Source organism: Equus quagga, chromosome 11 (assembly GCF_021613505.1).
Source record: "Equus quagga isolate Etosha38 chromosome 11, UCLA_HA_Equagga_1.0, whole genome shotgun sequence".
Classification (NCBI taxonomy): Eukaryota; Metazoa; Chordata; class Mammalia; order Perissodactyla; family Equidae; genus Equus; species Equus quagga.
Window position 1 is genome coordinate 78831023 of NC_060277.1, and position 16200 is coordinate 78847222.

The window sequence follows — 16200 nt, forward strand, 5'->3', positions numbered from 1 at the left end:
GCAAATTAGTAGGATAGCGTTCTGATTCATATGTCGATGACTTGTGAATTTGGTTGTTATAACCTCATCATTCCTGATAAACTAATAAATTCAAGTTTCAGAAACTGCAGGGGTCAGTCCCGTAGCTGAGTGGTTAAGTTCGCGCGCTCCGATTTGGCGGCCCAGGGTTTTGCGGGTTCAGATCCTGAGTGCGGACCTAGTACCGCTCATCAGGCCAGACTGAGGCGGCGTCCCACACAGCACAACTATAAGGACCTACAACTAGAGTATACAACTATATACTGGGGGGCTTTGTGGAGGAAAAAAAGAGAGGAAGATTGGTAACAGATGTTAACTCAGGGCCAATCTTTAAAAAAAAAAAAGAAACTGCAAAGCTGAGGAACAATGATGACATCATCAAACTATAGCCACCTGATAAAAGCCTTCCCAAAATACCCAATCTTGTCCTTATATTACACACATTCTACAGTTAGAAATAAACAAAACAAATATGCGTTTCCCAGATGTGAATATTATCAGGTCAATCATGCTTCATTAAGGTGGTAGCCTTAACTACAAGGCATGCTACCAAACCAGCTTCCCCATGTGTCACCTCACATAATAAGTGTGGACCTCTGGGTTTCAGAGACCAGTCCATCACCCCACAGCCGTGGAATGGCTTCCACGCAGGATGATCCATAGGCAGCCAAGCCCCTTCCACCTTTCAAGTTAACTTAAGAGAAGGCTTCACATGAGAGCTCACACTGTGCTCACCAATCAGATCTAGTCTGTAAGTAAGACCAGCAATGTTTGTCTTCCATATTTTATTTTACTTCCAAAAGAGCCACATGCAATAGCTGATTATCTTATAGAAAAAAGAAAACTATCACCATGTGTTTGGCTATACTCGTGCTGAATGCAAAAGCTCAATCACATACCTCTGTTAAGACATCAGCCAGGTCAGCATGAACTTTAGTTCGTAGAGATGTTCTAGCCACATCTAAGAGCATTTCTCTTTTCATCTCTTTTTTAACTTTAACTTGTTCCAAAACTTCAAGTGCTTTTATCTTCGCAGCTTCAAATCCTTCAGCTATTATTCTAGGGTGCAGGCCCTATTACATCAACATAAAACTATAAATTATCAAATATATAAGTCATCCAGTGTAAAAGCAACCATCCTCTCCCATTAATAGGTATGTCCAAAAAAAGTAATGTTACCCACATCAATGCCACTAATTATAAGTACATGCATGTTAATTTATAAAAGTAATGTTTCAGTGCTTCATATTTGAAACAATCTCAAGCTTACAGAAAAATTCTAAGTCCACTGCAAAAAACTACAAAAGTCCTTTCTATTTCTGAAAATTATGACACGTTGTCATGTGGTGCCCTTCTGAATGGGCACAAAAGACAAGACTCCTTTTAATGCAAAAACCCAGCACTTATTTGAAGAGTGGCAGACAGATACCACCTTCGCTGATGTTCAGTCTTAACACCACAGTAATGGGACAAATAGACATCACGTGCCTCCTGATATGCTGCATTAGAACACTACCGCACTTCTACGGCATTCCTGCCAAAAGTTCATGACCCGAGTCTAATTACGAGAAAACAGACAAATCCAAATTGAGGGACTTTCTACAAAATAACTGGCCTGTATTCTAAAAGTAGCAATGTCATGAAACACAAAAGATGGCTCGGGAACTACTCCAGCTTAAAGGAGACGAAAGGGACATGACAACCAATCCGATGAACGAACCTAGATTTTCTTCTGCTATAAAGGACACTATCGGGACAAGTGATGAAACTTGAATAAAATCTGCAGATTAGATAAGAGTACTGTATCAGTGTGTGAATGTTAATACTAATTTCCTGGTTTTGATCACTATACTGTGTTATATAAGAGAATTCCCTGGCTTAGAAATATACACAAATATTTAGATCATCTTGTCTGCAACTTATTCTTATACCATTCAGAAAAAAATATGTACATTACTACATATACATTTGAAAGAGAGAGAAATATTATTCTTTGGAATATTCTTATACTGTTCTGTAGCTCTGACATTATAACAAAAACATTTTTTCTTAAAAAACACTATTGTTTACCCTGAAAAATAATACATAAAACTTATTGAGGCTAGAACTAGGTCTAATTTATTCCCTGCCTCCATTCCTTTACATCAGTCCTATAATAATTTTTAAAAGTTGACATTTATTGAGCATTTCTGCCAGGCACTATTCTAAAGGGCTTTACATATATTATTTAATTATTCCTCTCAACACTATGAAGTGGGTGGTATTATTCTTGTTGCACAGATGAGGAAACTGAGGCTTAAAGGGGTAATGTAATTTGCCTTAGATTACCAGGCTAGTAAGAGGCGGAGCCAGGACTTAAACCCACAAGGCCTGACTCCACAGCCTGTGTCATTAACCATTTTCAAAATATTTCCCGGGTCTAGGACCTCACAAGTTCTCACTGGACTACTATGAAAACCTCCAGTCTCGACTCCCTTAAAACTGTCCCCCAAATATTTAAATGCCAATCTGACCCTATCACTCATGAATATGTTAGTATGAACATGCTCCTTCGTGGCTGGTATACTACAGGCCCTCCGTGATCTGGCTCCCACCTTCTTCCCCAGCCTGTTCACTACTGTCCACGTCACTGTCCCCTCCACCAACACCAAACTGCTTGTAGCTCCCCACACATACCACATTGCTTCTCTTCTCTGTGCCTTTGCTCCTGCTGTTCCTGCTGCCTGGAATGCCCTTCTCCCTACCCCTCACTCTTTCACCAGGCTCCCTCCCTACTCCTCTCTCCTTAGTCTGGCTCACTCCTCTCATCCTGAAGATTTAGCCCAGGCCTTATTTCCTCCAGAAAGTGCTTCCTGACTACCTCAGGCGAGTTTAGGACATCCCTCCCTCCCCAGTGTTTCCATCACATCCTGTGCCTAGCCCTATCACTGTACTGCCACACAGTTTCATAATTATGTCAATGTCTGTCAGCATCTGCCCCTTGTCTAACTTCCTTCTTCCTATCCCAACCCTAATTTTGATTAGGTATCTCTCTTCCTCCAGTGCTTCAGAGGAGGCTGACCCTATCCCTAGCTCAAGGGCTGGATCCTGATTAGATTAAGTCAATTCCCCTAAAAACCGTTATTGGTCTGGGATGGACATATAACCAAAGTTGGCCCAATCATATAAAGGAAGAACTTATATTCCATATTTGGGTGAACAGTTTTTCTCGCCCTCTCCTGCTGAGGGTTGCTAAGGGAAGCAGGTCGCCCTGATTTCCTCTGACAGTCTTATATTCAGAATGGACATAACCTTTATGATGAAACACACTCTAAGTGGAAGAGCTAAGAGACAGAAAGGACCTGGGTATTTGATGAGTGACTGAATTTTTTAATCAACCAACCCTGGAAGCCTGCCTTATCTATATTCTGTTACAGGAGATAATTTCTTTATTGTTTAAGTGATTTTAGTCAAGTTTCTGCTGTTTATAGCCAAAAGCATCCTGAGTTAAGTTGCAGGTACTGAATTAACAGAGAATTCCCAATAACAGTGAAACACAAAGAAGTAATAATTTTAGCTCTTTGACCAGGTTATGCTTTGCTGAAATAGAACTTAAAAGAGAGGAAAATTTCACGGGGCCGGCCCAGTGGCACAGCGGTTAAGTTCACACGTTCCGCTTTTCGGCGGCCCAGGGTTCACCGGTTCAGATTCCGGGTGTGGACAAGGCACTGCTTGGAAAAAGCCATGCTGTGGTAGGCATCCCACATACAAAGTGGAGGAAGATTAGCACGAATGTTAGCTCAGGGCCAGTCTTCCTCAGCAAAAAGAGGAGGATTTGCAGTAGTTACCTCAGGGCTAATCTTCCTCAAAAAAGAGGAAAATTTCAAATAATTAGAGAAGACAGATGAGTAATGTTAAGACAAGAATAGAGACTGAACAAAGGCACAGAGGTAGAAATGTATACAGTGATTTCAGATGCTGGTGAACGGAGGAGTCTGGCAAGAGCAGATGGTTTATAAAGGGAAATAAAACTAGAAAATAGGTAAATTCACAATGTGGACAACCTTCAACAATTTTTCTCCAGTTATTTTTCACAAAGTGCATAATTTGGTTTCAACTTTATCAGTGATGTTTTCTTTCTTAGGTCATTAGTCATGGGTACATGACTAACTTTTTACCTTTTTATGTATCTTAAATATTTCATTTTAAAAAGAGGTATATAATTCCAATGAAAGGCATTATTTTGACAAAAGTTCTTATTTCCATTTATAATTATCTAAAAATATCTTGATAAAAGTTAACTTTTCCCCTCGAAAATTAAACCACTTCACTAGAAAAAAAACTTCCCATTAAAAAAAAAGTACCGCATGAATGTGAATTCTATGAAATTCTAATACCTCGGAAATGTAAAGATCAGCTTGCTTTAGTAACTCTCCAATAATTAGAACATTGGAAGTAGTACCATCTCCTGTAACGTCATCCTGGGCTGTTGCTACTTTTGCTATCAAGGAAGCTGTTGGGTGTTGAATTTGCTGGAAAAAGTAAGCAACAGATTAAAAAAGAGACAGAATAAGATAAAGGAATAGTTCGCCAAAAACAAGATAACCTAAGGGTCAACAGTAAAATCAAGAAATGACATAAAATTCATTCTACAAGTTCACAAGTTTTGTATCATCAATACTTAATAAATGTCAGGACCAAAAGTTAAACATTTAGAACGAATGAGGTTTGAACATTTTATAAGAGTCTTTGCTTCAGAACTCAACAACATTTCGAAAATAAGATTAAATCCTTCAATCTCAAAGACGAATATATTTACTAAAATTGCAAAGGATTTTTTATTTTTCCATGATTACAAAGAACATAACTCAGTGCCTTTAAAAGATGTAACTAATTTGGAAGTATCCCTAAGCTATTGCTTGAACTAAACAAAGATTTGAAAACAGCTTAAAAACTGTTATTGAGGTTTAATCCAACAATCTAACAAGCATAGCTCATAATTGCAGTATTTAACTGACAGCCTTGGCTTCAAGATATACAAATTGTGCTATATTCTCAATTAAGGCTTATTAAAGTCAGCAGCATCAGCTCACCATCTCATGGAGCAGCACATTGCCGTCTTTGGTGAGTTTGATGTCACCCGCACCAGAAACAAGCCTGTTCACAAAACAGTGATGTTATTAACTTCATGTGGCAAGAGTCAAGCGAGACACTCCCAGTGTTTGCCACTCCACCATCCTCACTAAAGGGAACTGGGCTTGGAAAATTCCCATCGTGCCGTGGGGAGGTACCACGGCAAGCACCACCATTTGCGGCCCACAGAATCACTTCTCCCAGATGGACTGCTATGGCGATTTCATTCCAAATGGAGCATTTTCAAGTCGAAGGATAAGAGCAATTGAAGAGTTGTGAACCGCGGTTTGGTCAAAGAAGAGTACTTGGAACTCTACACACTACAAATTTGTAAAGTTCCTGCAGGTTTCTTATTTTGGTGAAATGTTACCATTCATTCTCTCAACTTAGTTTCTTCCCTCATCCCTTACATTTATTAGATCATCAAGCTCTATAAATTCTACAACCTAAATGTCTCTTGAATCTACCCCGTCCTCTCCATTTCCAGACATCATCATCTGTAGTCTGGCCTACTTAGAATCCTGATATCTCTGAATTTGAATCTACCCACTACACTGCACATATCTTTCTAAAAGGTAATATGACTCAATCAGTTGCCTGATCAAAAATCTTTCAATGATTTTCATGTTATCCAACAGCTCTGAGGTAAAATCCAAAATATTTAACAATGGCATAGTTGACCTTTCCCAATATGGGTAATATCTATTTCTTCTGCCTCATCTACTAAGTGAAATCTTGTGGGCAAATCTCGTGGTTCCCTCAAATACATCATTCGGTTTTGTTTCTGCTGGATTTATACCACGGTGCTATCTTGTTCCTAAAGTTACTCTATCTAGAAGGCCTTTACTCCCTTCTCCAACTGGTGCACTCTAACTTATTTTTCAAGACTCTTATCAAAAGTGTCCAACAACTGATGAATGGATAAAGAAGATGTGGTATATATATACAACGGAATACTACTCAGCCATAAAAAAAGACAAAATCGTCCCATTTGCAACAACATGGATGGACCTTAAGGGTATTACGTTAAGAGAAATAACCCAGGCAGAGAAAGACACACACAGCATGACTTCACTCATATGTGGAAGATAAACACACGAATAAGGAGAACAGATTAGTGGTGGTGGCAGGGGGAAGTATGGTGACAGATAAAAACTAGACTCTGAGGGGTGAGCAAGATGTAGTCTGTGCAGAAACTGATATATAATAATAATGTACACCTGAAATTGCACAATATTATAAACCAATATGACCTCAATAAAATACTTTTTCTAAAAGACAGCATTTTTTGAAAGGATGACAGGCTGTAGTCAGTCAGGTGATTGTGGTTAAAGGTAAAGGAGGTGGTGATTTCATAAGCGTGAAAGTACTAAATGCCACCGAACTGTTCACGTGAATTTCTTCAACCTTATGTCAATTTCAGCTGGAGTTTTCAAAAAAATATATAGTAAATGAGGCTCTGAATAAGAGTCCACAAAAAAAGTTGAGACGCTTCTCCTTTCTCCTTCTCCCATCAGTAATTAGGCCCTTCCCTCAGAATAATCATATATCTATCTAAATATATATTTAGCACATTCGTCTTTACCAGATCTCCTTAAGAACAGAAACCGTATCTTGTCATCTGTATTCCCAGCATCCCAGTTACTACCTAAGTGTCCTCTTTTACTGTTAAAATTATTTAGCTCATTCCTCTGAGCCTCTCTCTCCTCTTACACCTTTTTGCCCTCACTAGTCTCCCTCAGTCTCTTCTAAAGAAAATAACGGTGCTAAATAAACATATGCTGAAAGGATGACTAGACATGAAGACCTGCAGGCACAGAGTGTTCAAGTGACTTGTCTCAGGACTCATAACTGGAAGGGGAACTTGTATTTGAACCCAAGCCTGCCAGGCTCCAAAGCCCGTTCCCTCTCCACTACAACACACCGCTATACAAAACCAAAACTAAGTGCATGTAGTCTCAAAGAGCAGGGGACTTGGATGGCCTCTGTTTCATGAGAGACACTGAATGAACTAACTGCAGATGAACCATCTCGAATGGGGGTGGGGCGGGGGACACAGCCCTCCTCGTGGGGCCCTTTCCTCGGGGAGGCGTTTCTCCTGCTCCGCCACCAAGCCAGGGATGACCGCAGGGCCGGAGTGAGGCTGCGGGGAACCAGGCCCACAGGTGCGTCCACACCGCGCCGCCCTCTCCAAGGAACGTGGGCCTCGGGGCGGGCCCCGACCCCCAGCAAAGCCCGGCGCCCTAACCGCCGCTCCAACCGCCGCCTCACATTTTCATGGTGCCCTTGGGACCCAAGTTGGTCCGCAGCACGTCCTGCAGCCCTCGGGCGGCGCTTATGTTGACGGCCAAGGCCGCCTGGGCCCGCGCCACCTCCGCCCTGGAGTTGAGCGCCTTTATTGCAGCCATGGCCGGAGCGCTGAGAGAGCCAGCGAGCCACCAGCAGCCGCCGCAGCCGCCGCAGCCGCGACTCAGATGCAAAGTCGCGCGCCGCCTCACGCTCCCGAGCCTCAGCCAATCCCCGCCCGGAGAGGAAGTGACGTTATCAGGCATCGCCGGGACGGAAGCCAGGCTCGCCTTGGGCCAGGGCGCAAAGATGGCGTCCTCCTCCGCCTCCGGTAGGACCTCGGCAGGGAAGCGAGTGGTGAATCAGGATGAACTACGGCGGTTGATGAAGGAGAAGCAGCGTCTGAGCACCAACCGGAAACGCATAGAATCTCCATTCGCGAAGTACAACCGTTTGGGGCAGCTGAGCTGCGCCCTGTGTAACACCCCGGTGAAGAGCGAGCTCCTGTGGCAGACTCACGTCCTGGGAAAGCAGCACCGAGAGAAGGTGGCCGAGGTGAAAGGCGCGAGGGAAGCCGCCCAGGGCCCGTCCGCCAGCGCAGGGCCTCAGCCGGCCAAGAGGAGGGCGCCGGATGCGGAGAGCCAAGACGCCAAAAGAGCGAAGGCCTCCGCCGTGCCTCAGGTACAGCCCTCCACGTCCGCCTTGCCCACCAAATTTGACAAAGCAGGAAAGGAGTCTGCTAGAGCTGCCCTCAGTAAGGCTTCGGGACTCGGTTTACTCCCTGATTATGAAGATGAAGACGAGGAGGAGGAGGAGGGAGGAGGAGGAGAAGGAAAAAGAGGGGACGCCAGCAAGCAGCCTTCCGACGCACGGGGCAGGGAATACTCGCTTTCCTCCTCGCGGGAGGCAACAAGTAGCAGGCTGCCAAGGGATTTCGCGGACACAAATCCTCCCAAGGCCCCTTTAATTCCTCATTCAGGGTCTATTGAGAAAGCGGAAATACATGAAAAAGTAGTGGAAAGGAGAGAAAACACCGCGGAAGCGTTACCGGAAGGTTTTTTCGACGACCCCGAGATAGATGCGAGGGTACGAAAGGTTGATGCCCCCAAGGATCAGATGGACAAAGAGTGGGACGAATTTCAAAAAGCCATGAGGCAGGTCAACACGATTTCCGAAGCCATCGTTGCTGAAGAGGATGAGGAGGGACGGTTGGACCGGCAGATTGGGGAGATCGATGAGCAGATAGAGTGTTACCGTCGGGTGGAAAAGCTGCGGAATCGCCAGGATGAAATAAAGAATAAGCTGAAAGAGGTTTTGACCATAAAAGAACTGCAGAAAAAGGAAGAGGAGAACGTTGACAGCGATGATGAGGGAGAGCTACAGGATTTGTTGTCTCAGGATTGGAGGGTGAAAGGGGCTTTGTTATAGGGTTTCCAAGACTTCTGCATCCTCTGTGATTGTGTAAAAAGTGCGTCTCTCGATGTGATATCGGTTCCGCCATGCTTGGAGATTTGGTAACCTAACTGGGTTGTTAAGAGACAATGAGCATGTGAAGATAGTACTTTGGGAAACCAGTGTAAAATATTTTTGAGGTAAAAGTTTTTTTGAAATTTTTCAAGTATTATACTAAAATGCCAGCTTTTTCACACACCTACGGATTTAAATGTACACTTTTCCGTTGTAAAACCTGTAAACTGTAAATATTGTACATAGTTAAATATATATTTACTTAAGTAATTCTGTTTTGAAACTTACAAATTAATAGAAATCAGACCAACAGACAAGCTTTTAGATGAAAACCAAGTGTGGTATTTGGGTTGTATATGGCTTTGTCTTTTCTGATCCCCTAAATCAAACTCAAGAGGGTTGGGGGGGGAGAGGGTTGTTTTGTTTTTGCATTTTTGTTTTTAAGAACACTACTCATAAACACGTAAGTCATTCGGGGCTAATTCGTTCTCTGAGTATTCTGTTTCTGTTTCATAAACATGCTCAAGGAGAATGTGGTGTAAAATACGTGGCAAACATGAGCAGCCTCCTTAACCCCAAGTTTCTCTTGATTAAACCAGTGATTCCCAGATGTAGGTGCACCTGAAGATAACCTATGAAGCTTTAAAAAGATGCACATGAATCACCTATGAAGCTTTTAAGGAATTTATGTGCCCGAGCCCTACCATTGAAGAGAGTCAGTAAATCTGGAGTGGGGCTCAGGCATCTGTATTAGTTTTGAAAGATTTCCAGGTTATTCTAACATACACCAAAGTTGGAGAGCCACTGCCCTAAATCCAGAAGTCATATTTATCTTTTCAGGCTTTGTTTTTTCTTTAAATAATGCCTTCCACAACTTTACTATCTACTGTATGAAAGAAATGCTAGGGGCTGGCCCCGTGGCCAAGTGGTTAAGTTCGCGCACTCTGCTGCGGAGGCCCAGGGTTCGGATCTTGGGCGCGGACATAGCACCACTCGTCAGGTCACATTGAGGCAGCGTCCCATATGCCACAACTAGAAGGACCTGCAACTAAGATATACAACTATGTACCAGGGGGGATTTGGGGAGATAAAGCAGAAAAAAGATTGGCCACAGTTGGTAGGTGCCAATCTTTAAAAAAAAATGTTACATTTTATTTATATTCCATCCAATCTTAAATGTTATTACATTTTGTTGTAAATTAGAGTTCAGAGTTAACAGCTTCTGTCTATTGAAGGAAGGATATAGAAGTTGTTTTCTCCAGGAGTGGCAATCGGCTTGTGATTGTCATTGATAGTTTAAATCACTCCTCCCTTTGGAGATAGAGGTATTTAAATAGGAAAAAGGAATTAGCAGTGTTCCGGGGCACAGAAATGCATGCTGCGGGGCCAGCTCTGTGGCCAAGTGGTTAAGTTCTCATGCTCTGCTTTCGTGGCCTGGGGTTTGCCAGTTCAGATCCTGGGTGCAGACCTACGCACTGTTCGTCAAGCCATGCTCTGGCAGCATCCCACATAGGAGAACTAGAATGACCTATAACTAGGTACTGGGGCTTTGGGGGAGAGAGAAAAAAAAAAGAGGAATATTGGCAATAGATGTTAGCTCAGGGCCAATCTTCCTCACCAAAAAAAAGAGAAATGGATATAGCCTATGCAAATAAAAGTGAGCAGTAATAAAACAGCTGAGATTTATGTAGTTCTTACAGAATAGACCAGGCAAGGTTCTAAGTGCTCTACATAAACTCAGCCTAGTTTCCCTAAAGCCCAGGTTTTATGAAGGAGAGGACCAAGAGATAGGGTATGAAAAAATTTTGAATGCTAGACAAGAAATTCTTCCTGTAGGCAATGTGGGAAAAGTGGAGGTTTTTGAGCGAAGAATTATATGTGCAAAAAAATGTCATGGAAGATTATTTCAGTTGCAGTATATAGGATGTAATGAACATGGTAGGGGAAAAGGAAGCTGAGAGACTACTTGTAAACTAGATTTTAAAGCGAGGTGACCAATACTCTGATTAGGTATGGATTGAGAAAAAAGGAATAGGGTTGAAAGAATTTCACAGGAAGAGCTAACATTTTAGTAACTAGAAGTAGAAGAAAAACAGGGATAAAGATGGAATTCAAGGATTTTGGGGGTTTTTACTGTGGGTGCCTAAAAGTTATCTAACACTTATTGAGCATATTAATTATGCTGCCTTTGGCAAGAAGTCTGCTTTCTTGAGGTGTCAGCTGATAGGTGATAGTCATTTCAGTTTGATGACGAGGGCATTACCTGCCTCAAATGTATGACACCACATTTATTCAGTTTTGTATCATTTGCTGCTTTATTATTTCAGAATATGAGAAAGTACAAAGATGGGCTTGAAAGGTGGGCCCAGTTCTTAATGAAATATTTTACATTTTAGGGGTCGTACATCTTTTAAATCGATGTATCTAACAGCATATCTCAGTTTGGATTGGCCACATTTCAGGTACTCACCAGCCATGTGTGACTAACGGCCACCATAAATAGTGCAGATTTAAAGAGAAAGGGATGAGGTGGAAAAATAAAACATGCTCAGGAAGTAGGGAGCAGACCAATTTACCTAGGCAGAGTGATCATTCCTGACAACAGGGGAAGTTATGATTGGAAAGGTAGCTTGTGAAACTTTGTGGAGGGTCTTGAATGCCTTACTCTGAGGAGTTGGAACTTTAAGTTAACAAGTATCCTTGAGGTTGTTGAGTTCTTAATTGTAACACAGGTAAAGGAGAGCTTAAGGAGTGCCAGATATGTGTTACTAAATCTAAACCCCATCGGGTTTTTAGGAGGGCCAGAAAGGTCTCAAAATCTGTTCCCAATGCTCTGGGATACAGAGCATGAGTGGTGGGGTCCTGACCAAAATCAAGTGAATCCTTGTTGGATCTGGGATCTGTTAAATAGCTACAGGGGTTACTGGATCCTTCCTGATCCTCCACGTATTGGAGAGCTCCTTTATACCTCTGAGTTGGGTCAAATAGATTTTGATATTAGACTGTGAATACCATCAGTGTTCCCAAACTGTAAGAATTAGTCCCAAGGGTTTCGTCCGGTCACTTGTTCTCTTTTTAGAGAACCCCCTAATTCAGCCAACAATATATTAGGATTATTGTAAATGCTACAAATGTAATCCTCCCACCCACTTCACTTACCAATTTAATATGGTCCCCCTAACTTGGTAAAAAAAAAAAAAATGCTGATCTCCTAACTAGCCTTCAAATGTACATTTGCCCAGTGCCTCACAATTTACAAAATGCTTTCACACCTATTTCATGTAATGATGAAGTAATGACTGCTTTTTACACACCAGGGAACAAAAAGAGGCTGTGGAGTTAAAATTGCAGGGAAAAGAACATAATTTAGGCCTAAAACCTTTAATAGCAACAATCACCTGATTAGTATGCAGTAATGGAAAGAACAAGGGGATTGACGATAGAAAACAAGACACAGGTTTGAGATCCCGTTTGACCTGTTAATGGCTGGTGATCTTGGGCAAGTCACCTCTCTGAACCTTAGCTCTGTCTCCTAAAAAGATGATGATACCTCACAGGGTGTGGTGAGGGTCATATGACACATGCATGTGCAAGGGGTTTATAAACTGAAGTGTGGTGAAAGTATTTCTACTAGTAGTATCTGGTCTGCCCCATGCTACTGACATGCTAACTTGATTTTAGGCTCATAATTTAATGCCCTTTAATTTCTTCTTTAAAATGAGGGAATTAGAGCAGATGGTTTTCTTGAGATTTCTTTTAACTCCAAATCCTTAATTTTGCCATGAGATAAGTGGCGGCTCATCTTTGAGATTTTTTTAAGTCATTTGGTTGACTATCTGGAGAAAGAGATGGCTAGAGCGTTGTTACTTTTACTTACAGGTTTTGCCCAGAATAGTCCCAGTTGTCTTGGTGTAATTTCCCTCTCAACCCTATCCCTTTTTGGAGATATATATGCTCACCTATGTAAAACTTTGATATAAGGAAAAAAGACTTCGTAATAAACACAGAATGGAAGGTCTTGAGGGAAATAGTCTGTTTGCCGTTAATGTTGTACCAGTTGGCTAGCTACTTGGCTAGATGCTGTCTAAGGGGATTTGAGTAAATACGTGGGTAGGAACGGTGGCTGGATACATGGCTTTTTAATACCTAGAGTCTAGGAGGCTGCATGATACCAGGAATTTAGAAGCTTTAAATTTGGACAGGAACCAAAAAAAATTCTAAACTCTGCATTCTGTTTTCTGTCTACATTTCTTCCCTCAGTGATCTCATCCATTCTCATGGGTTTAAATACCACCCATATACTGATGACTCCCAATTTATACCCCGGCCTTGGCCTCCTCCTGGGGGTCGTGCTCCATTCCCTCTTCTTATCCCCCACATCCCATGCACTAGTTAAGTCCTGGCAGCCCTCCACTAAGACATGCCCAGAATCTGTCCCCTTTCTGTCTCCACTGGTCCTAGCCCCCAACATCTCTTGCATTAATTGGTGCCTGGTCCCTCCCAATGCTACTAGCCACAATCTGTTACCAACAAAGTAGTCACAGTGATCTTTTAAAAATTTAGGTCAAGTCACCCTGTCACTTAAAACCATTATATGCTTCCATCACACTTGGAAAGAAAGAAAATCCAGGCCCTTATCAAGCCTGCATGGCACTCTGCTAGTTTGAATGTCTACTACCTGTGAACTGATGACAACAAGCCCAGTAAAGGGGGATGAGAGGATGCAGGAGAGTATAACTGCCGTATGTTAAAAGCAGTGGTTATCACTCAGGAATAGTGGCCTGGCATGGCCAAGTTTTTTTAACTTTCAAGAGAAATTGCAAGTCAAGATTGCTTTCGTGTTTAGTGAAATGTCCAAAACACCGTGTGAGCTGAATGTGACCCATGGGCCCCCACTTTGTGTCCTATCTTCTAACTTTATCTGCTGCACTCTCCCCCTTTATTCTCTGTGTCCCACTTCTCCCTGGCTAACTTTCTGTTCCTCAACCATGCCATGTCAGGACCTGTACCTTGTGGTTCCCTCTGCTTGGAACCTGACTTCAAATAGCATGGCAGGCTTCTACTCATCATTCAATTCTCAGCCCTAATGTCCCTTTCTCAGATGACTTGACCAGCCATCTCCCCACATTATTCTATGAATTCATGAAACATCACTGTCTTACATTAGCTTGTTTGTACATTAAGTATGTCTCTCCCCACCGGAATGTAAACTCCACAGGGGCAGGGAGCTTGTCCGTCTTGTTCACAACCTAAAATAATGCCAGGCACATAATAGAATTCAATAAATATCTGTCGAATGAATAATACCCACATAGTGGGAAGTTGCTTGGAAAAGTGGTAAAAAGGCCAAGCTGACTCATGAAAGTTGGAACCAGAACAAAAGTCAATTCAGCAGCTTAAACAAAGGGCTAAGAAATCTTTTCCTGAGTCTCCCTTCTCTGGCACATGAAGCCCTTACCTACTCTGAACATCAGTGCAAGGAGGCATACACAACAGTGTCTAGAGTGCAGTGGGCCACCTTGCATTAGCCCCTGAGAATTCCTCATGGCACCAAACAAGCAAAGAGGGATGTCCATATGTCAGCAGGAGCTAGTCGGGAGCCCAGATTGCCTAGCAGCCTCTTCAGCGGAGAAAAGGAGGAATAAAGTGATTTGGTAGCAGAGTAAGATCAGAGTCAGCAAGTACACATTGCCTCACAGCTGCTCTCAGCCCTCAGTCCCTTTCTCTGCCATCGCCATTTCGTTTGGCTCACTCCTGTCACTTGGCAGTCAAATCTATTTCAGACTGAGCCTTTGCACTCAGCTGTCCTTCACTGAAGACTCTCCCAGTCTCTCAGAGGAAGAAAGGACTTCCATCTGGCTGCACCTCCACTTTGCAAACAGCATTTGGTGGATTTCAAGTGCACTTGGGAGCCAGCCATCACCTTTAGGGGAGTTCGAAGGACCACACTTGATTGGGTAGTTGATGGAGCTGGTTACTATAACTCTCGTGTGTGCGTTCTCCGTTTGCTTGTTGTTCTGCCAAACGTGTTTATAAGAGTATCGAGCAAGCCAGCCTGTCGGGTTACTGTTAGTAATAGCCACCATTCATTGGATCCCTACCATGTATCTGGCACTATGCTAGGGTTTCACATACACCATCTCTGACCCTCACAACAACCCTGTATGGTATATAATATCTTCATTTTGCAAATAAATAACTGGAGGCTCAGAAGTGAAGGAACTTGCTCTAGGCAATAATCCCAAACTCACTACTCTTCCCCTGCACCATTATTAACATGACCTTCTATTTGCACAGTGAGAGTACTGTTTACTCACCAACCTTCAGATCAGTTTTCTTCAAGCCTCAGCACCCCCGAGAGAAGTAAAACAACTATTCTCACCTCCATTTTAGATGTCTAATGACTTGCCCGAGATCACTCAAGTTCATTGCTAAAGTAAGAATAGATGTAACTTGATTCCCAGTCCCAATATTCTCTCTAGTATTTAAGAATGACATGTGGGAAATGGGAGAGGATGCCCCAAAATAGCAAGCGTTAAGATTAGGGAAGTGTTGGGGCCAGCCCGGTGACCGAGTGGTTAAGTTTGTGCACTCCGCTTTGGTGGCCCAGGGTCTCACCGGTTCAAATCCTGGGTGAGGACGTGGCACCGCTCATCAAACCATGCTGAGGCAGCATCCCACATGCCACAGCTGGAGCGACCCACAACTAAAAATACACAACTATGTACCCAGGGGGCTTTGGGGAGAAAAGGGAAAATTAAAAGCTTCCAAAAAAAAAGTCTAGGGCTTGACTTCCCCCACTCACTAGCTATGTGGTATCCTCCTAGTCAGTTTATTCCCCACGCCTTAGTTTTACCCTCTCTAGGTATTACACTGTCTGGGTACTCCCTAAGGACCCTCCCACCTACATCTATCACTGTGATAGTGTGGTTTAAAATAAGAAATTCGTATTTTGACCTTCCTCCAGCTTCTGGCACAGAGCTCCTAAAACCCTTGGAATTTCCTAAGTGATTAGAGCTATAAGAGTGATAAAGTTGTCCTTTGTAATTCACAACCACACCAGAGTTTACGTTAATAAGGTGACTGTCGGTAACCCCTTAAGGATGAGTGCTGGTTGCCAGGGGAACCAACCATGTGATTAGAGGGTTAGAACTTTCAGCTCCACCCACCCCCTCCAGGGAGGGGACGAGGCTTGAGCTTGAGCTCAATCACTAATGGCCAATGATTTAATCAATCATGGCTATGTGATGAAGTCTCCATAAAAAACAAAAGGATGAGGTTCAAGAGCTTCCAGGTTGATGAACATGTGGAGGTGCT

At 42.8% G+C, this 16200-nt stretch overlaps 2 protein-coding genes across 4 annotated transcripts in view; one reads left to right on the forward strand and one right to left on the reverse strand.

Moving 5' to 3' along the window:
• CCT6B (chaperonin containing TCP1 subunit 6B) overlaps window positions 1-7574 on the reverse strand; it is a 32090-nt gene extending 24516 nt beyond the window's left edge. For all 3 annotated transcript variants that reach the window (XM_046677477.1, XM_046677478.1, XM_046677476.1), the window contains exons 1-4: window positions 7402-7574; window positions 5091-5154; window positions 4395-4529; window positions 918-1091 (exon numbers count right to left, since the gene is read on the reverse strand). In XM_046677477.1, the coding sequence (XP_046533433.1) occupies window positions 918-1091; window positions 4395-4529; window positions 5091-5154; window positions 7402-7538 (510 nt within the window). In that variant the 5' untranslated portion in view covers window positions 7539-7574. The remainder of the gene's footprint in view (window positions 1-917; window positions 1092-4394; window positions 4530-5090; window positions 5155-7401) is intronic.
• Window positions 7575-7710: 136 nt separating this feature from the next.
• ZNF830 (zinc finger protein 830) lies at window positions 7711-9365 on the forward strand. The gene has a single exon (XM_046677479.1). It carries the CDS (start codon window positions 7726-7728, stop codon window positions 8842-8844), a length of 1119 nt encoding a protein of 372 aa, XP_046533435.1. The 5' UTR covers window positions 7711-7725; the 3' UTR covers window positions 8845-9365.
• The last annotated feature ends 6835 nt before the right edge of the window (window positions 9366-16200 follow it).